This window comes from Podarcis bocagei (genome assembly GCF_964188305.1).
Source record: "Podarcis bocagei genome assembly, chromosome: 3".
NCBI lineage: Eukaryota > Metazoa > Chordata > Lepidosauria > Squamata > Lacertidae > Podarcis > Podarcis bocagei.
The window spans coordinates 7,118,140-7,141,306 of NC_138127.1; the positions used below are offsets into that span (position 1 = coordinate 7,118,140).

At 42.2% G+C, this 23,167-nt stretch overlaps 1 protein-coding gene across 1 annotated transcript in view; it reads right to left on the bottom strand.

The window, feature by feature from the left end:
• Positions 1–1,902: 1,902 nt before the first annotated feature.
• MCPH1 (microcephalin 1) overlaps positions 1,903–23,167 on the bottom strand; it is a 133,096-nt gene continuing 111,831 nt past the window's right edge. Inside the window, exons 13-14 of the mRNA XM_081189088.1 lie at positions 9,392–9,629; positions 1,903–2,754 (exon numbers count right to left, since the gene is read on the bottom strand). Coding sequence (XP_081045214.1) covers positions 2,696–2,754; positions 9,392–9,629 — 297 coding nt within the window. The 3' untranslated portion in view covers positions 1,903–2,695. The remainder of the gene's footprint in view (positions 2,755–9,391; positions 9,630–23,167) is intronic.

Sequence of the window (23,167 nt, forward strand, 5' to 3'; positions counted from 1 at the left end):
CCCTGTCATAATGATTTCAGCAACTACTTATACAGCTCAGATACTGCTCTGCCCCTCTTGATTTGCCTAGGGTGCCACATTAACTGTTCCAGCGCATTGCAGAGGCTTGCAGCGTGGTGGCTAAAGCAGAGAGCGATCAGGCAGCACATCTGTTTATGCTTTCCAGACTTTATCTTCATAAGCATTTCCGGATTCATTTTAAATTTAAGCTACATGGGCATAGGAAATCACTATAAAGACAAATCAATTCCATAAGGAGCAGTCCCTGTAGACATACATGTGAGTGTGGATGGAAGACATCTCATTCCAATAATTTATCCCAAGGCACCTGCAGACAGGTATATAGGAGAATACTGTTCCCTACGGAACAAGGTGGGACCATGCCAGAATCGTTGCAGAATGCACCTGGAAACTCACCTCCAGTTCAGATGTTTTGCTTGTAAAAATGCTTAGCCATACACTGGGTGCCGGTATTATTCCTGACCCCAAATATAATAGTAATATTATTTTGGAATCCCCAAATAACACAGCAAAAGGCCAATAGCAGCAGTCTCAAGTAATATTTTTACTGTAGAAACCATCGCTTCAAAGGTTTGGCCAGAACGCGACAAGAAAAAGGGAGCATACATACCTAAACAAATCTGTGCCCCAGGGAAGAGGCTGTAGATTCCTCCTACTTTAGTAAAAGAGTCATTTACTAGCTTGTTATCCATGATATGTGCTGCCTGGGGGCCTCTAGAACGGAAAAACCCTGCGCCACAAATGAGATGACAGCTCCACCCCCTTATTAGTTTTCAGCCTTGCCATCAAACATCCCCAGGCAAGCTCATTATCATTATTGCTGGCTGCTGTGGGTGGAAGGAAGTTATTCTTTATGATGAAAAGGACCTCAGTACAATGTATGGATTGAGGCATTCAGAACACTGTCTTCCCAGAACAGTTGTTTCAGTTCAGGAAGCCCGATTAGGTGGAAGGTTAAGTATTAATACCTTCTGCTTCTTGTGATATTTTATGGAAAACAGTTATGGGGAATTAAAAGGTCAGGAAACAGTGCCATTTATTTAAGAAACAATAAAACAATCCCTTCTGCAGAGACGTAGCATTTCCTCTTATGTCTGACATCCTACATATGCTTGTTAGGAGATACCTATATAGAAGTTTATTTCAGGAGAGTCCCAATTTATACTTTATATTTGACTTTCTTCTGTACTGTTTTATTCTGGATGGCTTTATTTGGTATTTTAATGTAGCTTTCTTTGAGCTTTGTTTCCTTAAAATATAAAGCAGTATAGAAATGAGATATAATGAAGTATAATCAGCCGTACCAACAGGCTAAAAAGTAGCTTCTATCCGTGGGCTGTTAGGCTGTTGAACGAAAAATAACATAGTGAAATTGACTTGCCAGGTGGTGTGTTGTTTGATAAGAGGTTGAGTGTTGGGGGCGGTGGGAGGGAGGCTTGTTTAATTTCATTGTACACAGGTTGTACAATGACAATAAATGTATTCTTATTCTTATGAAATAAATAATAATAGTTGCTTTGAACAGAAAAAATGAGTTTTATTTTTGGTATCAAGATTATGTTGCAAAGCCATATTTTAGTGCACTTCTTATATATCCTATTGAACTTCATGAACCCAAATAGTAGTATAATGTTGAGAAAATGGAAATAGGTACTTGGAAACAATGGTCTTCTTAAGGAAAGGTGAGTGATGGAAGTTCCCTTCTCCTGGCCATGTAGGCAGACTCCAAATGTGAACTGTAAAAAATTGTCAAATGTTCCTGCATTTGGCTAAAATCAGAGCTGTTTAACAAAGAAGCTGCATGCATAAAACCTGACAGAGCTATCGAGTGAGTAGAAAATGTCTTTTTAAAGCAAAGACGACCAGTCTCCGTCATTTAAATACGTTTGTTGTAAATATCTTTATTCTCCCACTGTAAAGTCTGTTACATATGCACCTAATAAAAATGAACATTTGTCCCAGGAGGTTGCACTGTACATGACTTGAAATTTCATTTCAAGACAACTTATGAGAAAATCAATTTGGTATGTTGGGTTACATAAATTAGTGATGACAGGTTTTTGTGCATAAAACATTTATGAGAGGGCTAGGAGATCATGATACACAAACTTTTAAGAATAATTTTTGATATCATATTCTGCTCTTTACTGGGAACCATGTGTTCACATGCCACTTTTTATTTATTTCTATTTCAGTCCATGATATATTGCTGTCTTGGCAGCAAGTTTCCTAATAAAGGGGTTCATATGCTTGACTGTAAAAGGTGGTTCCTCGTTTGCAGAGAGTCTTCTATTGCCATTTGTATGAAAGGAGCAAATAAAATTGTATATGCATAAAGAGCAAAAATATTGGCAAAGTTAGAAATTCATCTACCCCGTCTTCATGTTTTATAGGCTTTGATTTCATAAACAAAAGTATCTATCTGCAGCCCACTGTAGCGTTTGTGACGCTAACATGGTTGTGAAACCACATTGCTGTTTGGCTTTACATCTGTGTGATGCTCATTCACATATCTTTGGACAGACTGAGTGTAGGGCTTAGATGTCCTTTGCCACTTCAACGTTGAAGGTTCTTGCATTTTTTAAAAAAAAGTAAGCATGTTTCATTACATTTATGAAGTGTGAAGTATTTATTGCTCGGTTTGCTAGATGAAGTCCAAAGATTCTGGTGTTGTTTACTTACTCTGAAATTTGTAGTTTTCAGGCGGACAGATCTTGTTCTGTGTGACTGAATCTGTGGGGATGGGAAATGAAGGATATTCATTCAAACCTTTATTGCATTAGCATACAGCCATAGCAAGATAAGACAATACAAAAAAAGCTAGAGACAAGCAACCCAGCAAAATTCAAGGCGATATTGCTGGCGTGATGACATTTAAATTACCCTAAGACAATAATGCAAGGATTTAGTTGCCAGCGCCAGAAATCTAATATACGGATATATATAAAGCATAAAATGGCCCCAGAGTAAGCTCGGCACATTGAGTTAAAAAAAGAATGTAATAAAAAGAATTAAAACAGGTCCAGGTCTAGGACACACTACCCTGTCAGAGTAGCCCTGAGTTTCAGAGCCTGCACTATGAAGATTGCCACCCCACGTGAAATTTGGGGATTTGCGTCCACAAGAAGCGATTTCAAACAGTCTTCCTTACACGTAATGGTGGACGGGATCAAAAGGAGGAGCTTAGATCTTATTGGCTCATAAATAGGGCAGTAGAAAAAGAAATGTATGAAGTCCTCTACTTCATTCATTGTGCATGGACATAGACGCTGAATAATAGGGGTCTTAGAGTAAATCCCCTGAAGGAAGGCCGTGGGTATAGAGTGGAAACGGGCCATAGTAAACGCTCTTCTCAAATTGGGCTCCGTCAGTTCTATCAAGTAGTTGGCAAGTGATCTTACCACTTTCAATTTAGGGAGCCACATGGAGAGGCGGGCTGTGGTGGACTGTGCCCCATCCATGGCCTCGTCTCTTGTAAGAATCCAGGCCCGGATTTTATGTTGGTGCCAAGATGACAGCGTGTCTAGATCTGGGAGGGAGTAGCGTACAGTAATAGTCTCCATGGCCTTGGACCATTTGTTGCTATGGGAACAAGTTAAAAAGGCTTGCCTGGCTAGTAGGGAACCTGGGGCATTGATTAATTTACTATAAAAACTAATAATTCTAATGTGGGCTCTCGCAACAATGGAGGGGAGGCCCAGTTCTGCTCTTAACTGTGCAGCAACCGAGCCCTTGGGGAGACCCAGTATCTTTCGTGCAAAAGAGTTTTGCAGAGTCTCCAGCCGTTGTAGTGTTTTTAGATTCCACCCCCAAATTTCAACCCCATATAGTAACATCGGGAGGACTTTACTGATAAATGCTTTTCTGATTGGTGGAACCAGCTGGCCGCCTTTTGCATAGAAGAATTTCTCCAAGGCTTTGATGGTTCTGCGGGCAGCCAGGATGGTCATATTTAGGTGAGCTGACCAGCTAAGCCCATGCTGAAAAGTGATTCCCAAGTACTTGAATGCTGAACAATATTCAATATAGTGGCCCTCGCAATTCCAGAATGGCTTCCGAGTTTTCGTACCAAAGGTAAGAATTTTGGTTTTGGCGAAATTGATTTTGAGGGAGTTGGTATCACAATATGTCATGAGCCCTCTGAGCGTGTTGTTTAAGCCCTGCTTGGTTAATGACAATATCACCATGTCGTCCGCATAGAGTAATATGGGGATCTTGAGCTGTTGTAAGGAGGGGGCAGATTGATTTAGGACCTTCATAGATGTAACGATGTCGTTGATATAGAAATTGAATAGAAAAGGGGCCAAGAGGCAGCCCTGTTTGACCCCTTTATTCAGAGGGAAGGAATCAGAAAGAGCTCCCAGAGGGCCGAATTTTACTCTGACCGATATGTCATTATGAATTTCCATAAGAAGGAGGAGGAGTCTCTTATCTATGTTGGTGTGACTAAGCTTCTGCCATAGCCTATCTCTGGGAATGGAGTCAAAAGTGGAGGTCAGGTCCACAAAAGCCGCGTGTAGTTTGCAGTTGAACCTGTTTAAGTATTTATCAATCAGGGTAAATAGAACAAGACATTGGCCAGATGTGCTGTGACCTTTACGGAAGCCAGCCTGTTCCGGGTGGAATAGCTTTGTTTCTTCTGCCCACTCAATTAATTTCTCTAGCAAGAATCTAGAGTAAACCTTGTATGATATGTCCAGCAGGCTGATAGGTCGATAATTACGCGGATCTTGTGGGTCCCCCTTTTTATGTATTGGGATGACTATGCTCTCTTTCCAGTTAGGTGGAATCTTAAGAGTAGCATTAATAGTGGTAAAGAGAGATGCTAAAATAGGGGCCCACCACGTCTGGTTCGATAAGAATACCTCAGGAGGTATCATATCCTCCCCCGGGGATTTATCCCCTGATAGCATGCTAATTAGTTGTAAACATCTCTCTGGGGAGACTGGCTCCCAAGTGGGCAAGGCAGATGCTGAGAGAGTGGAGACTACGTTTACGTTGGAATCTGGGGTGGAATACAACTGAGCAAAGTGAGAGTGCCAACTGGCTGCTGTGATGTTATTAACGATGAATGAGGGGGGTCTTAAACCTGCATTAATTAAGTTCCAGAATTTCTTGTCGTCACGGGTTTTAATGGCCACTGACAGTGCCGTCCAGCGTTCTTTCGCAAAGAGCAATTTCTTATGTTGGAGCAGCTTCTTGTAGTATGAACGGAATTGAGCTAACTCCCTGATTTTGCTCTGGGTGCTGTCTGATTTCATATCAGACTGAAGAAATCTAAGCCTACTTCTACACTGTTTGCATTCTTGGTCGAACCAAGTTTGATTCTTCCAGGTTAGAATCACACGGGAAGGTTTTGTAAGTGAAGGGAGCAAGTAGGCTAGAATTTGCTGGAAACTTGAGAAATGGTTCACATTCATTGTTAACAGCTGAGCTTTCAGGGCTAAGATCTCAGGGGAATTTAGAAGGACTTTTATTTCTTGCTCCAAATAGATATCCCACTTCTTACGTCCGGGGGCTAAGATCAATGAATCCTGAAGGAGGGGTGAGCTGGGAAGCCCCAGCTGTGAGTGGTGGAAGGAGATGGCGATTGGAAGGTGGTCACTTTCGGTTCTGTTGAACACATTGAAACAATATGCCTTATCATTTAATGCCGAGGAGGACCAGATGTAATCTATAACGCTTGCCCCTCTAGATCCTAGAAAAGTATAGTATCCCCCGGACCAGTCTTTGGGTGTGCCATGCAAGCTGTGCAGCCCGCAGTTTATGGTAAGTTCCAGCAGTATGATGCCAGCCCTATTAATGATCTTGTCATGTGAATTCCACGTAGGAAACCACTCCTGTTCTATGAATAATTGCGACTTATCGGTAAATGAGCTTATATCTGCTCCGATTCTGGCATTAAAGTCCCCCATTATAAGAATCTCTGACTTTGGAAATTCAGCCACAGATTTATCAAGGATAAATCTTAAATCCTCCCAAAACTGATTTGAATGAGAAGAGGAGTAGGCAGATGGATTGTACAAGTTTACACATATGAAGTCCCCAGCTGAGCCATTAGTGATGTGCAGAGTTTGAATGCAATTACTCTCTATCCAAAAGAGAGGAGAGGTATTAAGTTGAAGCTCCTGCGAAACAATTGTTACCAGGCCTCCACTAGGGCGCCCATACAAATGTGTTTTGGTCGCAGGAATCACAAAGGCATCGTAGCCCAGTAGGGATGGGGGGGATGAAGAGTCTAAGCACCAGGTCTCTTGTATGCCCATGATCTGGAATTTAGCTAAAAACTCTTTCATATCCCCGCCATCCTGTTTGGACGTCCATCCCGCCACATTCCAGGATAGCACATTGAAGCAGTTTGAGGAGGGACTGTGTGCTAGTCAGTTACTCTGGTTGCTGGCGGGAAAGACATTGCCAGGGGTCTGAGGCAGCGCCAGGCGTGATACTGCCGAAGGTATCGAAGGGGTGATGATTTGATTGATGTGGCCAGCAGGGTCTTCCATAAAGCCTGAGCTGTCTCTTTGCGCAGTGACTTCCTTAACGTTTGTATATTGGCTTGAAGAGGTTGCGGATAAATGAGGTTCTACCGAAAGAGGTTGACTGGCGAAGGACGAGGATATACAGTCATCTGCCTGGACCGCACTGAATGAGGACTCCAGGTCGGGCATGGAAGAATAGGACATTGACAGATTACCAGGATGAGGGGTGTTTGGCGCGTTGTTCTTTAAGGCGGAGGACGAGGTAGTTGATTGCAGATCTATTAGTAGAGGTGAAGGGGGTCTGCGTTGCGACGGTGTATGAGGAGCTTCCGCCAGGCGGGCTGCCATATCATCCATTATTGGAGTCCCAGTGTTTGGCAGGGGTTTCTGGGGTGTTAGCCCCTTCGTGACTGCGTTCCTTTGATTTCATAGGTTGCTATGACCAGGTTTTGAGGAGATTTTCTCTTGAAGTACATGTGTAAGTTGCTGCTTGAGTGTATCGAGCCTGTTTATAACTTCCTGCTGTTCTAATAATGGCAACTCGCCAAAGGATGAAATAAGGTTCCTCTCCTCAGAGGCGGCCAGATGACTGGGCCCGCTTTGTTCATGCTTCTCTGTTGCTGGAGTAGATAAACCAGGAAGCTTGGGCTGAGAGGGAGGGTGAGGTTCCCGGGTGGACAGCTTGGGTTTCAAGACTATGTCGCGCCTGTCTGGCGAGCGGATACCTTTTTGTACGATGCTACGGAGAAGAGGTTTAATCCTGGTGTCATTAAAGACTCTCGTTGGGAAGATGCCCCTGGTGGCCAAAAACGCTTTACGCCTAACCAGTATGGAGGGAATTTTTGGTGACTGGGGGGAGAGCAGTACTTTTTGGAGCCGATGGTGGTAGTTTAAAAGTTTCACTGAACTGAGGTCTATTAGCAGAGGCCAAATCTGAAGGAGTTGCCTTAGATGATCTTTGACTTCTCTCGGATTATTCCACCTTGGGGACCTGGGGTCGCTACTGCGTATAGTTAGACAAATTTTGTTTGGTTGTAAGATCAGAGATTGAGAGTCCAATTGAGTTTTTAAGAGGTGACCACCAGTACCACTTTCATGTCTAAAAGGGGAGGTACACCTCTGTCCCTTTAAGTCCCTCAGAGGCAGGGTGTGGTTGTGCTGGAGCTCTAGCAGATGGGCCTCAAGCTTTTGGTGGAGATTATCCACCTGCATGGAGATCCCATTTATGCTCTTAAAGATGCAGCGCAGGGTCCTGGTTATTAATTGGAAATGTTCGAGTCCCATGCCATCACCCAGTGCCAGCTCAGACTCCCCCTTCGGGGTGACTCTCACTTCATTGTCATTAGCATTAGCATTATTTGTTGCCTTCGAGTTCACCCCCTCCACTTCTATGTCGGCTGCGAGGTTAATTAAGGGATTAAAATGATTGTGAGTTTCAACCGTGTAGCTAACTGCCTCGTTATTTCTGCTACAGTTAAGAAAGAAAGAATCAATCTTAGACTGTTTGGGCCTCGGGGGAGGCATTGCCTCATCCAGGTCCCTTGGCCGCTTGCCATGGCCCATAGTGGAGATTAGGAGAGGTATTCACAATAATTGGAAGTATCTTAATGCACCTTGGAGAATGTTGCAGGCATTGTAGGAAGCAGGGGTGTGATGAGCGAAGAAAAAAGTAAGTAAAGTTCGTTGCTTACGTACAATTCTCAGTCGTTTATCCGAGTGCAACTTTGTCAGACTGCTCGAACCAACTTCCCGATATAAATCCGGAAGGACATTATTTAGAGCGGACCAACAGATTTGCATAGAAGCAGACACTAAACTGGGAGATCTATTTGCACACCGAATGGGAGAATCACCTTTCAGCCTGGATGTTGAACCCACCTGGCCTAGTAGGTTCAAGACTGAGCTAAAAGGAGATCCTGCATTCAGATAACTGTAGGATTCCTCAGTCTGAATATTCTTTTATACACACTGAGAAGAAAGTGGAACAGTGTAAGGCCCACTCATAATTTCCATGAACATAAATGCGTAGGGATAGGCAGGCTCAGTAATGCAGCTAGACTGGTAAGTTAAAGGTAAAGGTACCCCTGAAAGTTAGGTACAGTCGCAGACGACTCTGGGGTTGCGCGCTCATCTCACTCTATAGGCCAAGGGAGCTGGCGTTTGTCCGAAGACAGCTTCCGGGTCATGTGGCCAGCATGACTAAGCCGCTTCTGGCGAACCGGAGCAGCACACGGAAACGGCGTTTACCTTCCCGTCAGAGTGGTACCTATTTATCACTTGCACCTTGACGTGCTTTCGAACTGCTAGGTGGGCAGGAGCTGGGACCAAACAATGGGAGTTCAACCCATCGCGGGGATTCGAACCACCAACCTTCTGATCAGCAAGCCCTAGGCTCTGTGGTTTAGACCACAGCGCCACCCGCGTCTCAACTAGACTGGTAGGCAGTTCAAATAGCAGCAGTTGGGTCACACAGTCAGTTTTTCCTGAGTGCCAGCAGGCATGACTTCTTCTTTGCCACACACACATGTGTGATCAGATGGGGAAATGTCGTTGTGGGCTGAAGTGTTATGTGGATATAGTCAGAGGAATTTTTATGCACAAAGAAAATGGAAGGTGTTGGACTATGGATATTGAAATAAGAAAAGCAATATCTATGCACTGTCAAGTTCACACATTCACATTTCCCTTAAATTATGGAGGACTTGTGTGCGATTGATGAGCAGGGATCATCATTTCTTGTGCATAGGAAGAACTAGTTTTGTGAGACAGCTCTATGTGTGTATTGTATACTGGCATGTTAACCTGGGAGTGGATGATGTGCAGATTTGCTTACGTTTAAGTGCACGCACAGCTATGGTTTTATGTTAAGAAGTAATAATCAGATCACTTACCTAGAATCCATTTTTCGGATAAACACTGTATGTCCATATTATTTCTAACCCTGTATTCTCCAATGCAGATTTTAGCCTGACGGGGAGTTTTGCACACTTTCCCCCCACAAAGCTGTACCAGCTCACATAGTTTCTTATAGGGTGGTTGACTAGCAGGAGATATGAACATTGCAGGATGATTTGAAAAGAGTTTCTGGTGAACTTCTCTATTTGGAAGGTAGCGCTGAAATCTGCAGATCTGTTTGAAGAGAAAAAAGGAACTATTCTGATGCACTCTTTAGAAATTGAATTTTGCGCATAACAGCTCACGTGCACATGAAGTCTACCAATGCAGAGTCTTAGAGTTAAAGCTAACCGAGATATAAGTGTGATAGTTATATACCAAAGTCTCATACCTAAGACTAGAAGAGATCCATAGGACATTGATAGAGGGCTCTATAATTTTTAGAAAACAAAGTCAGGACAACATTGATATTAATCAACCCATTTTTTAAAAAAATATTTTACACACAGCGATATTTATTTAAATGAACCAAAATGCCCTCTTTTTAAAATAAATAAATAAATAAATAAGTACAATATGTGTTTGCTCAGGAGTATATTCCCCTGCACTTGATGAATTTTACCCCCAGGTAAGATAGGATTGTGGCCGTACAGAACATTCCTAAGTGAAGCGGAGGCTGGAGAGTTAAGCAGTGAATGATCTACCACTTTCCCAAAAACCTGCTTTAGGCTGGTTAGTTAAGGGATCCAGTCTAGGAAAGTGCTGGGGGAGGAGGGTGGGCTTTGGATAAACTGAATCCCAGGCCAACAGATTTAGTGTGGCATGAAAGGTGAATTCTGTTAGCTATTTGTGATAAAATAGATACCTTACACAAGACTTGAAGATAAATCTTTACTTGTCAGGTTGGCAACAGTTGAGCAACAAGTATTCTTCATTCATATATATATATATATATATATATATATATATATATATATATATGAATGAATACAATGTGTTTCTCTCCCTTAAACCCAAGAGAGGGATTAGTCCTTTTTGTTTTCAAAACTCCATCACAACTGTGCACAAGTTATTAATCCACAGCTTGCCTCTCCTTAATCCACAGCTTGCCTCTCCTCACAAACCTCCAGGCAGTGTCGAAGTCGCCACACTCCCAGGTTCTGAGTCAAAGAATCAACCAAGAGAATAACCAACTGCCAACTTCTTCCCCAATACCATTTATTCTTTGTGAAATACATTTGCAATGCAAATACAACACAAATGCTAACAAATTCCTTAGGTGGATGGAGCTAATGTGTTAGTCAGGGGTCAGCAAACTTTTTCAGCAGGGGGCCGGTCCACTGTCCCTCAGACCTTGTGGGGGGCCAGACTATATTTTGAAAAAGAGGCAGAGAACCATGCATAATGCCCTGAGATAATATACTGGGAATACTTGTTAGTATATAAACCATGGTTAGTACCAGTGCACATATTATAGTGAGCTACAGGCTGGGAAGGGAGTTGGAATTCATACCAGAGAGAGGATACAGAGAAGGCACATGAATCTGATCTTGAAGCTATGGTTAAGATATTGATAGAGTGATGTATGCACTAAATCTATTCCACCCTTTCAGGCATCAGCCATGCTGGCTTGGCCTAATGAGAGTTATGGCCTAATGAGCAGCCCAAAACTTCTGGAGGGCACCAAGTTGCCAAAGGGAGGTCTCTACAATGACTTTAGCAAAAGTGAAAAATGTTTATTTGTGAAAATACAAAGTGACTTGGTTAAACGGTTAACGGGGTAGCCCTCCAGATGTTGTGATGGTTGGTGGCTGCTGCTGGTGTTGGGAGCTGAAATTCAAAAACACCTGGAGAGTCACAGGTTTTCCAACCCTGGGTTAAACATTTACGTTAACATGGATAACGTACACACTCTTTTAAATGTTAGAACCTCCTCAGGATAAATGCAATTTATACACTTTTCAATTATTCGAAATAGCGTTTCTCTGCCTTTAGAGACATTTAGGCTAATCAGCAAAATCCAAGAGAAATAAAACGATCTGCAAGAGACATTAATCTAGCTTTGCTTTATCTAAAATTAATAATCAAACCAGATTGTGCTAAAATTGTCCCATCGCTTTTGTGGCGCTAAAGCTTCTAACCTGACACTGATTAGAAGTGACAAGCTCTGTTTATGTTAAAAGCCAGCAAGAGCCAGAGTTTGTTAGAAAGAACATACACACAATGTAACTTGCTTTGTAATCCTGCTGTTTTACACATTTTGGAGGACATGATTTAAAGGGCCTGCTGTATTCCGGCTTGTTCAACATTGTTCCTGAAAGCTTTTATTTGTTGTGGTCGTAACAAAAAGTCATTTTGTTTTCACAGTGGTTCCAGTGGTACTGGCAATGTACTCGAGTAGACAAGGAAATTGAACAAGGAAAAAGAAATGGCTTCTATTTTATGTTTCACAATAAAGGCGTAAAATCAGGAAATGCCAGAGAGGAAAAGTTCTAAACCATGATGTCAAGGGCTGTTGTACATTTAAATACTTACATGCTGCACAGCTGGAATGGCTAGTGCTGAGATTATGAACAGAGCCTATGGAGCGAGTTGTCCATTTGAAACTGGAATTGGCAATCAGATTCTTTGAAAGAGACACTGCACTTCAGTTTCTACAGAAATTGTTCACATTTTAAAGCAATAAAAATGTATGCTTCCTTGCTCCATTAAATCAATGGAACAGCAATCAAGTAATATACACATTATATATATATAATGAATGAGTTTAGGATAGTGTTTTAAACTACTTCCATTCTTCTAGCTGTGAGAACTCTCACACCCATGTTAATGAATACCTGTAGGTCAGGGAATGAGGCTCCCTTTCCCATATTGCACCTACTATGAACACCTGAAAAGGTGACATCAACAAGAGTAGGTTTGCTAGGGTTGCCATATTTAAAAAATTGAAAATCCAGAAAAGAAAAGTTTCCTGTGTGGTGCCCTCCACCACGTTCAAAAAAGCACATGCAAAATTTAATGCCCATGGAAGTTACTAGTCCACTTGCCCATACATACCTAAGTTTATAATTTTGAAAACAACCACCACCACCAACAACCCTCTTTCAACTTGTAACATCCCTGTCTGGTGGTCATTCCTATGTGCTATCAGTGACCAGGGAAGTAACTTGTGAAATAGCATCATTTTCAGTAGCATACCCACGGACTGAAAACCGGGCCAACTTTTTGTTTGTATGATATTCTATGTATGACACCCAAAATTATTATTGTGCATGTTTTACATGCATGACGAAGCCAGCACAAATTACAAGAAAGACAGAAAGTAAGATGGGATACTTCAGAGACCTTCTCTGTGAGTTGCTTGCTGGACACTTTGACGTTTCCAATGCCCCATCAAACCATGTGATTTTTGCCAGTTTACCCTCCTCCTGCAACACTAACTCCAGAGTAGTGTTTCATCCAGAACTTGCTGGGGTGGATGTAGGCAAAAATACTGAATCCTGGCAAAATGGAGGCTCAGGAGTGAGTGGTTCCCAGTTCCCTGGATAGGGTTGTGCTCTCCCCGAAGAAGCAAATGCGCAATGTGAGGGTGTATCTGGATTTAGCTCGGTTACTGAAGCCACAGGTATCCTTGGTGAGAAGGAGTGTCTTTTACGAACTTGGGTTGGTAAGACGTTCCCAAATGAGTCCAATACAAAAAGGCCCACCACTCGTGTGTGTGTGTGTGTGTGTGTGTGTGTGTGTGTATAATTTTCATTAAATTTTCTGTTTTACAATTTAGAGTACTCATTTTAACAACCTTAAAGTATCAGTGACTCCCCTTCTTCTCTTTCCATGGTTCATTTTGCACTGCATAAATCCCTGCACATTTTATATAAACTAAACCATTCAGTATTCCATCAAAACTTATTTACACTGTAGAATTTATCTTAATGCTGCCCACGTTTTCAAATGTACACAATTTCCCCCCATATATTCAATAAACATTTTCCTATATTCTTTAAACAAATGTTCTTCTTGTTCTCTTATTCTATAAGTTAGATCCGCAAGCTGCACGTAGTTCATCAGTTTAAGTTGCCATTCTTCTTTGGTTGGGACCTCGGTCGTTTTCCATTCTAGGGCTAACAAAACATGGGCCACCATAGTGGCATACATAAATAACCTTTTTTGACACCTGGGAATTTCCATCTGAGTTATCACCAATAAAAAGGACTCTGGTTTTTTGTTTTGGAAAGGTGCTTTTAAACATTTTTTTCAATTCATTGAAATTGTAGCTCCACTACAAAAGCAACAGTAACAACTTTCTGTAACTATCCAATCACTGAACGTCACTTTCAATTCCTTATTTGCATATGCGGACCTGAGTGAAAACTATCTACAGTATCCCCCTGCTGGCCCAGGGTGAGAACTTCAGTACATAACAATACTCTTTTACCCTTTTACAGGTTCTTTCAAAAAGGCCCGCCACTCTCTTGCACATCCAGATCATATTAACAACAACAACAACAACAAATCCGTTTATTGTGAGGACCATGCCTGTACACAAACATCGACACAATAGTAAAAGAATATTAAAATTCATTTGATACTATGCCAACAAAACCTTCATCCCACAAAATAGAAAGAGAGGGAAAACAAGTAACGAGTTAAACAGATGATGAAGGGGTCTTTGCATTGTCATCCATAAATCTTTCCCTGGCTTTCATGGCCTCACCAGATCATATTAAGTAACTCACATATTACAGTTCTAGAATGTAAAGCTGTGAGATTACTTCAGCATCCCTTACAATACTTAATAAAGTCTTGAGTCATGGTGTATACAGGCTAAATTCACAAATAAGAAATTAAGGGAAGACAAGAGTGCTGTTCCACCATTTGTCCATTCCCAGTTGAAAACTAATGTGCTATATTAAGTGTATTTCCCCCTTAGTTATTGCCTCTCTTTGTTTGTATCATTCAAGTATGTTCCATGCCCTAGAAGAAAGGGGAGGGAGAACAAACTAGAGCATGGACAATTTAACTAAAATGTGCCTTTCCACTGCATGTTGCAAGATAAGCCTTAATACTCTCACACACTGATAAGAAAAGTTAATTTCGATAATTGTCTGAAATACAACCTTCCAGTGGGAACACTCTGCGAAAGTGTTTGGCAGATGAATCTATTGTCTGGCAAATTTTCAATTTCATATTGAAAATGTCTGAATCACTTTTTCCTGCATAGCAATACAATTTCTACCAGAAGGAAGTACGTGTGCCTATATTCTAGTTGAAAGTGATTTTCTAAAAGCTATATATGAATTCAGAATTCGTATGGCGATTGCGAGGGAGCTTCTCTCTAATGAAGAAACCTTTTTTTTTTTTTGTCTTTTCAGTGTTGCCTTACCGCACAATATTTGTATGTTTGTTTATTACTGTGGTGCACTGAAACTGAAAGAGCTTTATTCCAATAATAACAGTTATCAGAGAGTTTGCTGAAAGCGAAAGCCTGGCAAACATGCTCCCCAAAGATTTCTTTCCCAAAGTTCATCATAAATGGAATACTACATTAAGAGCTGCACTTTGTTTTATTAACCAAAAATACGCATTATGCTAGACCTTCTGTTCTATCTAAAACAAACTACAATTATTAAAAGCACAGTCCGGGTACATTCTTTATTCTTTAATTTTAGCTGAGATGCCATTAAGACGCGTAACAGTACCTCGTAGTGTGCCAAACATTTTCTTTTTATTTCAGGCATCATTTGTGCTGCAAATGTTAGAATAAGTGATGGGAAGGGAACACCATCCTCTTGGGAATCTACAAATAACTTTTTAAAAACCTCCATACCCCACTTTTTCATGCTTTAGGATGGCCTTAGCCACCATAGGTTCACCTTCCTTAAGCTTTCAGATTCAAAGCTAAAGGCTGAAGTCATTCAGCTACTTCTCTGAATAAAGATGTTCTTGCTAAAACTACATCTACAGTGACATGCAACAAATGAGAGCAGGTCTTTCAATACTGGAGGCTGTTGGGAAACAATGGCATCAAGGTCAACATGAATAAACATGAGTTTTGGCAAAGGATTAAGAACCAGCGTCAAACTTCAAGTTCGACGTCTAGTTTAAAGCCAATCCTTGCATTCTTTGCAATTCCACCTCCCCCCCCCAAAAAAAAACCTTGAAAACCTGTAGAATCCTGGCATGTATTAAAACAGAAAGGTCTAGCAGAAATCCATACAACATGGTGCTTACAGTGCCGAATTATTTCAGCTGGCAGCTCTTAGAAGACAGATTTACAAATCCACGCTTAATTTCCTTCCTTAAAAAACTGCACTGAACTTTAAAAGCAAATCAGGGGAGAATGTGATTACGCTCAACAACAGATGACTCAACCAGCACCTGAGAATTTTTTGTTAGTCCTGCGGACGGATTGCTGAACTTCCTGTTTCAATAAAATACCAAACAAGTTCAGTTTCCTTTACAAATAAGCTATTACATCAATAATTTTCAGTTTTTGTCTGCCTTCCAACATTTTCTTTGGCAAATGTAGAAACACTCTAATTAAAGAGCCCAGAAAAACAAGCATCATTCATCACAGACGTAGCAAACATCTGAAAGAACACTGCACTGGTGAATTCTCTTATTGAATTTGAAGAGAAAATGACTTTTGCCATATGGATGGTCTAGAATAGGTGTAGCCAACATGGCGCCCTGCAGATGTTGTGAACTTTAACTCCTATCATCCCTGAGCATTAGTCATGGTGGGTGACAGCATTCCACAACACTGGGAGGCAATGGCATAGGCTACCTCTGTTTTAGGTAGGCAGAGATGCTCCCAGAACACTTTATAACACCGTTTATTATACAGCAGCAGAAATGCGACACACCGACTTACAGAACTGAGTAGGCCATATACTGGTCTTTGCTCCAAGGGGTATCTTTCATCACATGTCGACAAAAGCCTTTAGCAACCTGTTGATAGGAAGCTCTTAGAGGCAGCAGGGGTCTCCATCAACAGACCGGGGTGTCTTGCCAGAGGCATGGTGGTTCAGAAGCGATATAAAATACACAAGCGAGTGAGAAGATTGAAGCAAGCCCTCAAGAAGCAGCAAAGTGACTCCCCCAGGTAGCCTCAGTTTGCATGGCCCTGCGGCCGATCAGTCCGTGCGCGAGCTTCAAAGAAACTCTGCCCAAACCGTCCGATTTTATAGATAGCCAGTGTGGCTTCCAAGACTGGCCACGTGCAGATCATCCATTAGCCACCCCCCTCCCAATGCCCCACTTTCTCAAAACAATGTCCAACATCAAAGAAGGTAACCAGCATTCTCTTCCACAACTGATTAAGGGAGCTGTGTGTGGGACTTCGCCTCCTCCCAACATTCTCAGGACATTAAAGACTGTTCTCACACCATCAAAAAACTTAACAAGACCGAGGGAGGGGGAAGGAACAGAGACAGGAAGGGTAACTGTGTCAGATCACTAGCTCCTCGATACAGTTTTGTCTTCTGGATGCACTTCCCATACATGGGGATGGAGGTGATTTTCGTTTGATTCCTTCTCCCTCTGCACCACCATTTCAGAGGGTTTGACGGCCCTTTGGGAAAGCATTCGTGGCAGGTGGAGGGTAGATTGGCAAAAATCACAGCCTTCCCTGTTCCACTGATGGAAGCCTCCACTCAATGAAATAAGCTTGCATCAGCAGTAGGATACCACGGGACACAAACCGATGTAAATCACAGCAGGTGGGAAACAATAGACAGAGGGGAAGGAAGGAAAGGAAAGGGGGTGCATGGGGGAAACAAACAACATACTGAGAGGATGAGTGGAAGAGTCCAAAGGGAAGAGAGTGAGTGATCTATAGTCAGTCATTTTAACCAGAAACTGGGCAGGGGGAGGGATACAAGGTAGAGTATATTAAAAAATAACATTGCAATCATTATGTATGAACAAATTGTCACTTTCCTTTTAGGTTTAAGTGGCAGATGGGGGCACATTCTTTTAAAAGCAAAGCTACAGGGAATGCAATTGCAACCGCTACTGCCACCAGCTTATTCACATGTTGCACTCATTTCTACAAATGTTCACATTTTGTGTGAAAGAGTGCATACTTGTTGATTTGTACAGTTCAGCTATTGTTGAATGTAACACGCGAACACTCCTAATAGGTGATCTAGTACAATGCAAGATCTTTGAATCCCTTTCAGGAGTAAGGCGAGATGGGTGATTTTAGGGATCACAAGCTTTTTCTCTCTGAGGAGCAGCTTTCTCACACACTTCCCTACCATCAATAGATGAAAGAAGAAGATATCAAGCCCAGCAATCTAACTTTTTTTGGAAAGATAACACCTGAAAACATAAAGCAAGGAAGCATGTGCAAATATCTTTGTTTTGAATTTTACAATCTACCACATTCAGGAACCAAAACACTGCTGGTTTAAATGTGTGTTTAAATATGTGTTTTTCTGAAGTCAAATGATAACACAGCAGGGGAAAATAAAATAAAATAATTGGCTATAAAAGCAATCGCCCTACACGTATTTATTAAGAAGCAAGTCCCACTGTAGGGACACTGACAAAGGTGTAGAATCATAGAATCATAGAATCATAGAATCATAGAATCATAGAGTTGGAAGAGACCACAAGGGCCATCGAGTCCAACCCCCTGCCAAGCAGGAAACACCATCAGAGCACTCCTGACATATGGTTGTCAAGCCTCTGCTTAAAGACCTCCAAAGTAGGAGACTCCACCACACTCCTTGGCAGCAAATTCCACTGTCGAACAGCTCTTACTGTCAGGAAGTTCTTCCTAATGTTTAGGTGGAATCTTCTTTCTTGTAGTTTGGATCCATTGCTCCGTGTTCGCTTCTCTGGAGCAGCAGAAAACAACCTTTCTCCCTCCTCTATGTGACATCCTTTTATATATTTGAACATGGCTATCATATCACCCCTTAACCTCCTCTTCTCCAGGCTAAACATGCCCAGCTCCCTTAGCCGTTCCTCATAAGGCATCGTTTCCAGGCCTTTGACCATTTTGGTTGCCCTCCTCTGGACACGTTCCAGTTTGTCAGTGTCCTTCTTGAATTGTGGTGCCCAGAACTGGACACAGTACTCCAGGTGTGGTCTGACCAGAGCAGAATACAGTGGCACTATTACTTCCCTTGATCTAGATGCTATACTCCTATTGATGCAGCCCAGAATTGCATTGGCTTTTTTAGCTGCCGCGTCACACTGTTGGCTCATGTCAAGTTTGTGGTCAACCAAGACTCCTAGATCCTTTTCACATGTACTGCTCTCAAGCCAGGTGTCACCCATCTTGTATTTGTGCCTCTCATTTTTTTTGCCCAAGTGCAATACTTTACATTTCTCCCTGTTAAAATTCATTTTGTTTGTTTTTGCCCAGTTCTCTAATCTGTCAAGGTCGTTTTGAAGTGTGATCCTGTCCTCTGGGGTGTTAGCCACCCCTCCCAGTTTGGTGTCATCTGCAAATTTGATCAGGATGCCCTTGAGTCCATCATCCAAGTCGTTGATAAAGATGTTAAATAAGACCGGGCCCAAGACAGAACCCTGTGGCACCCCACTAGTCACTCTTCTCCAGGATGAAGAGGAACCATTGATGAGCACCCTTTGGGTTCGGTCAGTCAGCCAGTTACAAATCCACTGAGTGGTAGCAGAGTCAAGACCGCATTTTACCAGCTTCTTTACAAGAATATCATGGGGCACCTTGTCAAATGCCTTACTGAAATCAAGGTAGGCTATATCCACTGAGTTCCCTTCATCTACCAGGCTTGTAATTCTGTCAAAAAATGAGATCAGGTTAGTCTGACATGACTTATTTTTCAGAAATCCATGCTGACTATTGGTGATCACAGCATTCCTTTCTAGGTGCTCACAGACTGTTTGCTTAATGATCTGCTCCAGAATCTTCCCTGCTATTGATGTCAGACTGACTGGGCGGTAATTATTTGGGTCCTCTCTTTTCCCCTTTTTGAAAATAGGGACAACATTTGCCCTCCTCCAGTCTGCCGGGACTTCGCCTGTTCTCCAGGATTTCTCGAAGATGACTGCCAGTGGTTCTGTACTTTAAGATATGTGTCTGTAGCATTGGAGCCTTCAAGCATCCGAATTTGAGTGAATGTTACACTGTTTGAGCTAGTTTGGTTTGCCATATGTCCTTTTTTTGCAGGACATGTTCTCTTTTTCATGGGTGTGTAGAATGAGAGTCATCCTAGAGATCTATAGCTAAAAGTAGCTTTTCAAAATATGGCGAAACTAGTACAGTGGTACCTCAGGTTACAGATGCTTCAGGTTACAGACTCTGCTAACCCAGAAATAATACCTCGGGTTAAGAACTTTGCTTCAGGATGTGAACAGAACTCATGATCTGGTGGCGCAGTGGCAGCGGGAGGCCCCATTAGCTAAAGTGGTACCCCAGGTTAAGAACAGTTTCAGGTTAAGAACAGACCTCCAGAATGAATTAAGTTCTTAACCCGAGGTACCACTGTACAGTCATACCTCATGTTATGTCCGCTTCATGTTATGTTCTTTCAGGTTACGTCCCACGGCGACCCGGAAGTACCGGAAAGGGTTACTTCCAGGTTTTGCCGCTCACGCATGCGCAGAAGCACAAAATGACATCACACACATGTGCAGAAGTGGAGAACAGCAACCCGCGCGTGCGCAGACGCGCTGCTGCGGGTTGAACACTTTTCATGTTGCAAATGGGCCTCCGGAACGGATCCCATTCGCAACCAGAGGTACCACTATATAGGCCGAGAACCATTTTGACTGGGGTTCCGTTCCTGGCCCTCGCACATGTCGACAGAGTGCGCACAAGCCTGCTTTGCCCCAGTTCCACCCCGTTTCGCCCCCTCCATTCCACCCTCTTCCAGGTCCAAAAGGACCTACACGTCAGCGGCCATGCGTCAATTGATGCATGCAAAAGGACTGCTCCCTGTACTGTTTTTATCAAATCCAATTTACTGTTTCAAGCACAAATGGCTTGCCCATTCATTTGAATGGGCTGGGCTGATCCACGTCTCCACATGCTCCACAATGCAGAGGAGATATGTGCTGAACACACCCAAGAGCTGCTCCCTTGTTTATTAGGCAAAGCCCCTGCCAGGCACAGGAATCCTGTCCATGTTAATAAGCATGCCAAACGGAAAGATAAATCTGCTTCCTGCAAATGCTGGGACCCGTGAAAAGCAAATGAAAATGAGTGGTCCTCATACTAGCTAACTATGGGTGGGATGCATGTTAGGAAATGGGGGAGGGAAAATAATCAGCTAAGAATACAAAATTTGTCACCGCCTGAAACTGATAGGTAGCAGACCTTATATGAGCAGCCTTAGAAATGGAATTCTTTGTATTTTAATTTGTTGTAAGCTGCCCTGGGACCTCAGGGTGTAGGGCAGACTCAAGAAATTAAATTAATGATAATAATAACTGCATATAGATAGGGCTATATACCCTTTGGGAAGAAATAAAGAGCGCTGTTATTGGTTTGTGCACATGTCTCTTCACATAGGACATTAGAACACCGCTGGGCAGAAGGAGGTAGCAAATTCATTATCATTATTGCATTGTTTATCGCCAATGAGTGAGAAGAGGCATTTGTTGAATGTTCTTTCTGTCTTGGGCTGGAAAACATCTCCGTGCACCTTGCAGAAACAACAGGAATAATTAATTGCCACAGAATAACCCCCTTAGTGTGTAGAACAAGGAGTGCAAGTTAGCTTTGCGTCTAGAATTTTAACATATAAGTTTCTGGGGGAAAATTCTCTAGAGACTCACAGCTGAAATTCTGTCCATTCAAAACTTGTGAGTGTCCAACAGATATGTGAACATTTATAGCGTGAGGCAGATTTCTAGTCTAAATATTCAGCAGTCCTCCCTTCCATATAAAACAGTACTAACATCTTAAGGGGGGGGGGGAATCAATTTTGTCCGCATAATATTCAAAGCAGATTTATGATCATTTTTATTGCTAGATATACTACTATAAATGAATGATAAGGAAGAGCCAATAAAGATTCCTAAACAGCTGCCTAACACTAATGAACTACGGTTTTTCTCTTGTAAGATTTAAGACAACTATAAATAGTAAGCTCTGAAGGTCTGTTTCTCCAGCTGTTTATCTAAAGCAGCAGTAAATTGTGGAATATAGGCTATTAAAAGAACCAAGGAACCAGGATTCGACCCAAAAGATAAACACTCATATTCACACATTTTGTATCAGAAGCTTTAACGCATACTGCTTTGACATTTGAAGGTAATGTCAAGTTCCTTTCATTTACGTGTAAAATTTTAAAAAATCAAAGTAAAGAAGGGTCATTTCTCAGACTGATGAGTAAATTTACACAAACAGTGAATTGCAGTTGATTTAACTACAGCATTATTATATTCCAAATACAAGCTAAGGCTGCAATCCTAAACACACTTTCAGGTGGATGTCTTTGGAATCGAACCTAATCTACAAAAGACTTTTACAAGCATACGTGAGTTTAGAGAAATTAATGGAGATTCAAAGGCTACTAGCTGCTCTGTTGGAGGCAGTAAGTCTCTGGACACTAGTTGCTGGGGAACCGAAAATGGGGAGAGCGTTGTTGTGCTCTAGGCCTGCTTTCAGGCTGGCTTCCACCACCTTCTGCTTGCACACTATAAGAACAGCAGCATGCTGGACTAGATGGGCCTTTGGTGTGATGCAGCAGTGTTCTGGATAGCTCAGTTGGTTAGAGCATGGTGCTGATCATGCCAAGGCTGCAGGTTCGATCCCCGTATGGGGCAGCTACATATTCCTGCATTGCAGGGGGGTGGATATATGGGTCCATTCCAACTCTACAATTCTATTCTTCTTATGTTTTTAACTTGCATTGGTTCAAAATATGAGATGGGCCAAAAATTCAGATCTCACACAATTCAAAGCTTGGGACGTAACCCACAGTCAAGTGAAGAAGAATTCATGTTACACATGCATATATATTATCAACTTTTTTATTGCTACTTGCCAGTAAAGAGTTATCTATTATTATATGCTCATCAGGCCGAGCTGGAGAGATGAGCTCAAACATGCTTCTTTGCCAATGACTGCAGTACTAAGTGGGGACCCACATGTGTAAAACAGCCATTGAAGAACAAAACAATTCAAGACAAGATTTGCCTATTATCCGACACCTCCTCAAAGACAACGGGCTGGTATCAGGCTCGTCTTCGGCAAAACTGAAACAGTACGTTTCCGAGCACAATTCAAAGTGTTGGTGCTGACCTTTAAAGCCCTAAACGGCCTCGGTCCAGTATATCTAAAGGAGCGTCTCCACCCCCATAGTTCTACCCGGACACTGAGGTCCAGCACCGAGGGCCTTCTGGCGTTTCTCTCACTGCGAGAAGCCAAGTTACAGGGAACCAGGCAGAGGGCCTTCTCGGTAGTGGCGCCCTCCCTGTGGAAAGCCCTTCCACCAGATGTCAAAGAGAACAACAACTACCAGACTTTTAAGAAGACATCTGAAGGCAGCCCTCTTTAGGGAAGCTTTTAATGTTTGATGTAACACAGTATTTTAATATTTTTTGGGAAGCTGCCCAGAGTGGGCGGGGCATAATTAATAATAATAATAATAATAATAATAATAATAATAATAATAATAATAAATTATGAACAGCTCTTTGCATTCACCGAAGGGATTGAGATGCAGCGAAGGCTGCTGCTGGAGGAAGGAGGGGAAAGATGATTTTCTGCAGATTCCCCCTTCTTCCTGCAACATCGTTGGAGGGGTGTTCCCAGCTACCCCACCCCCTGC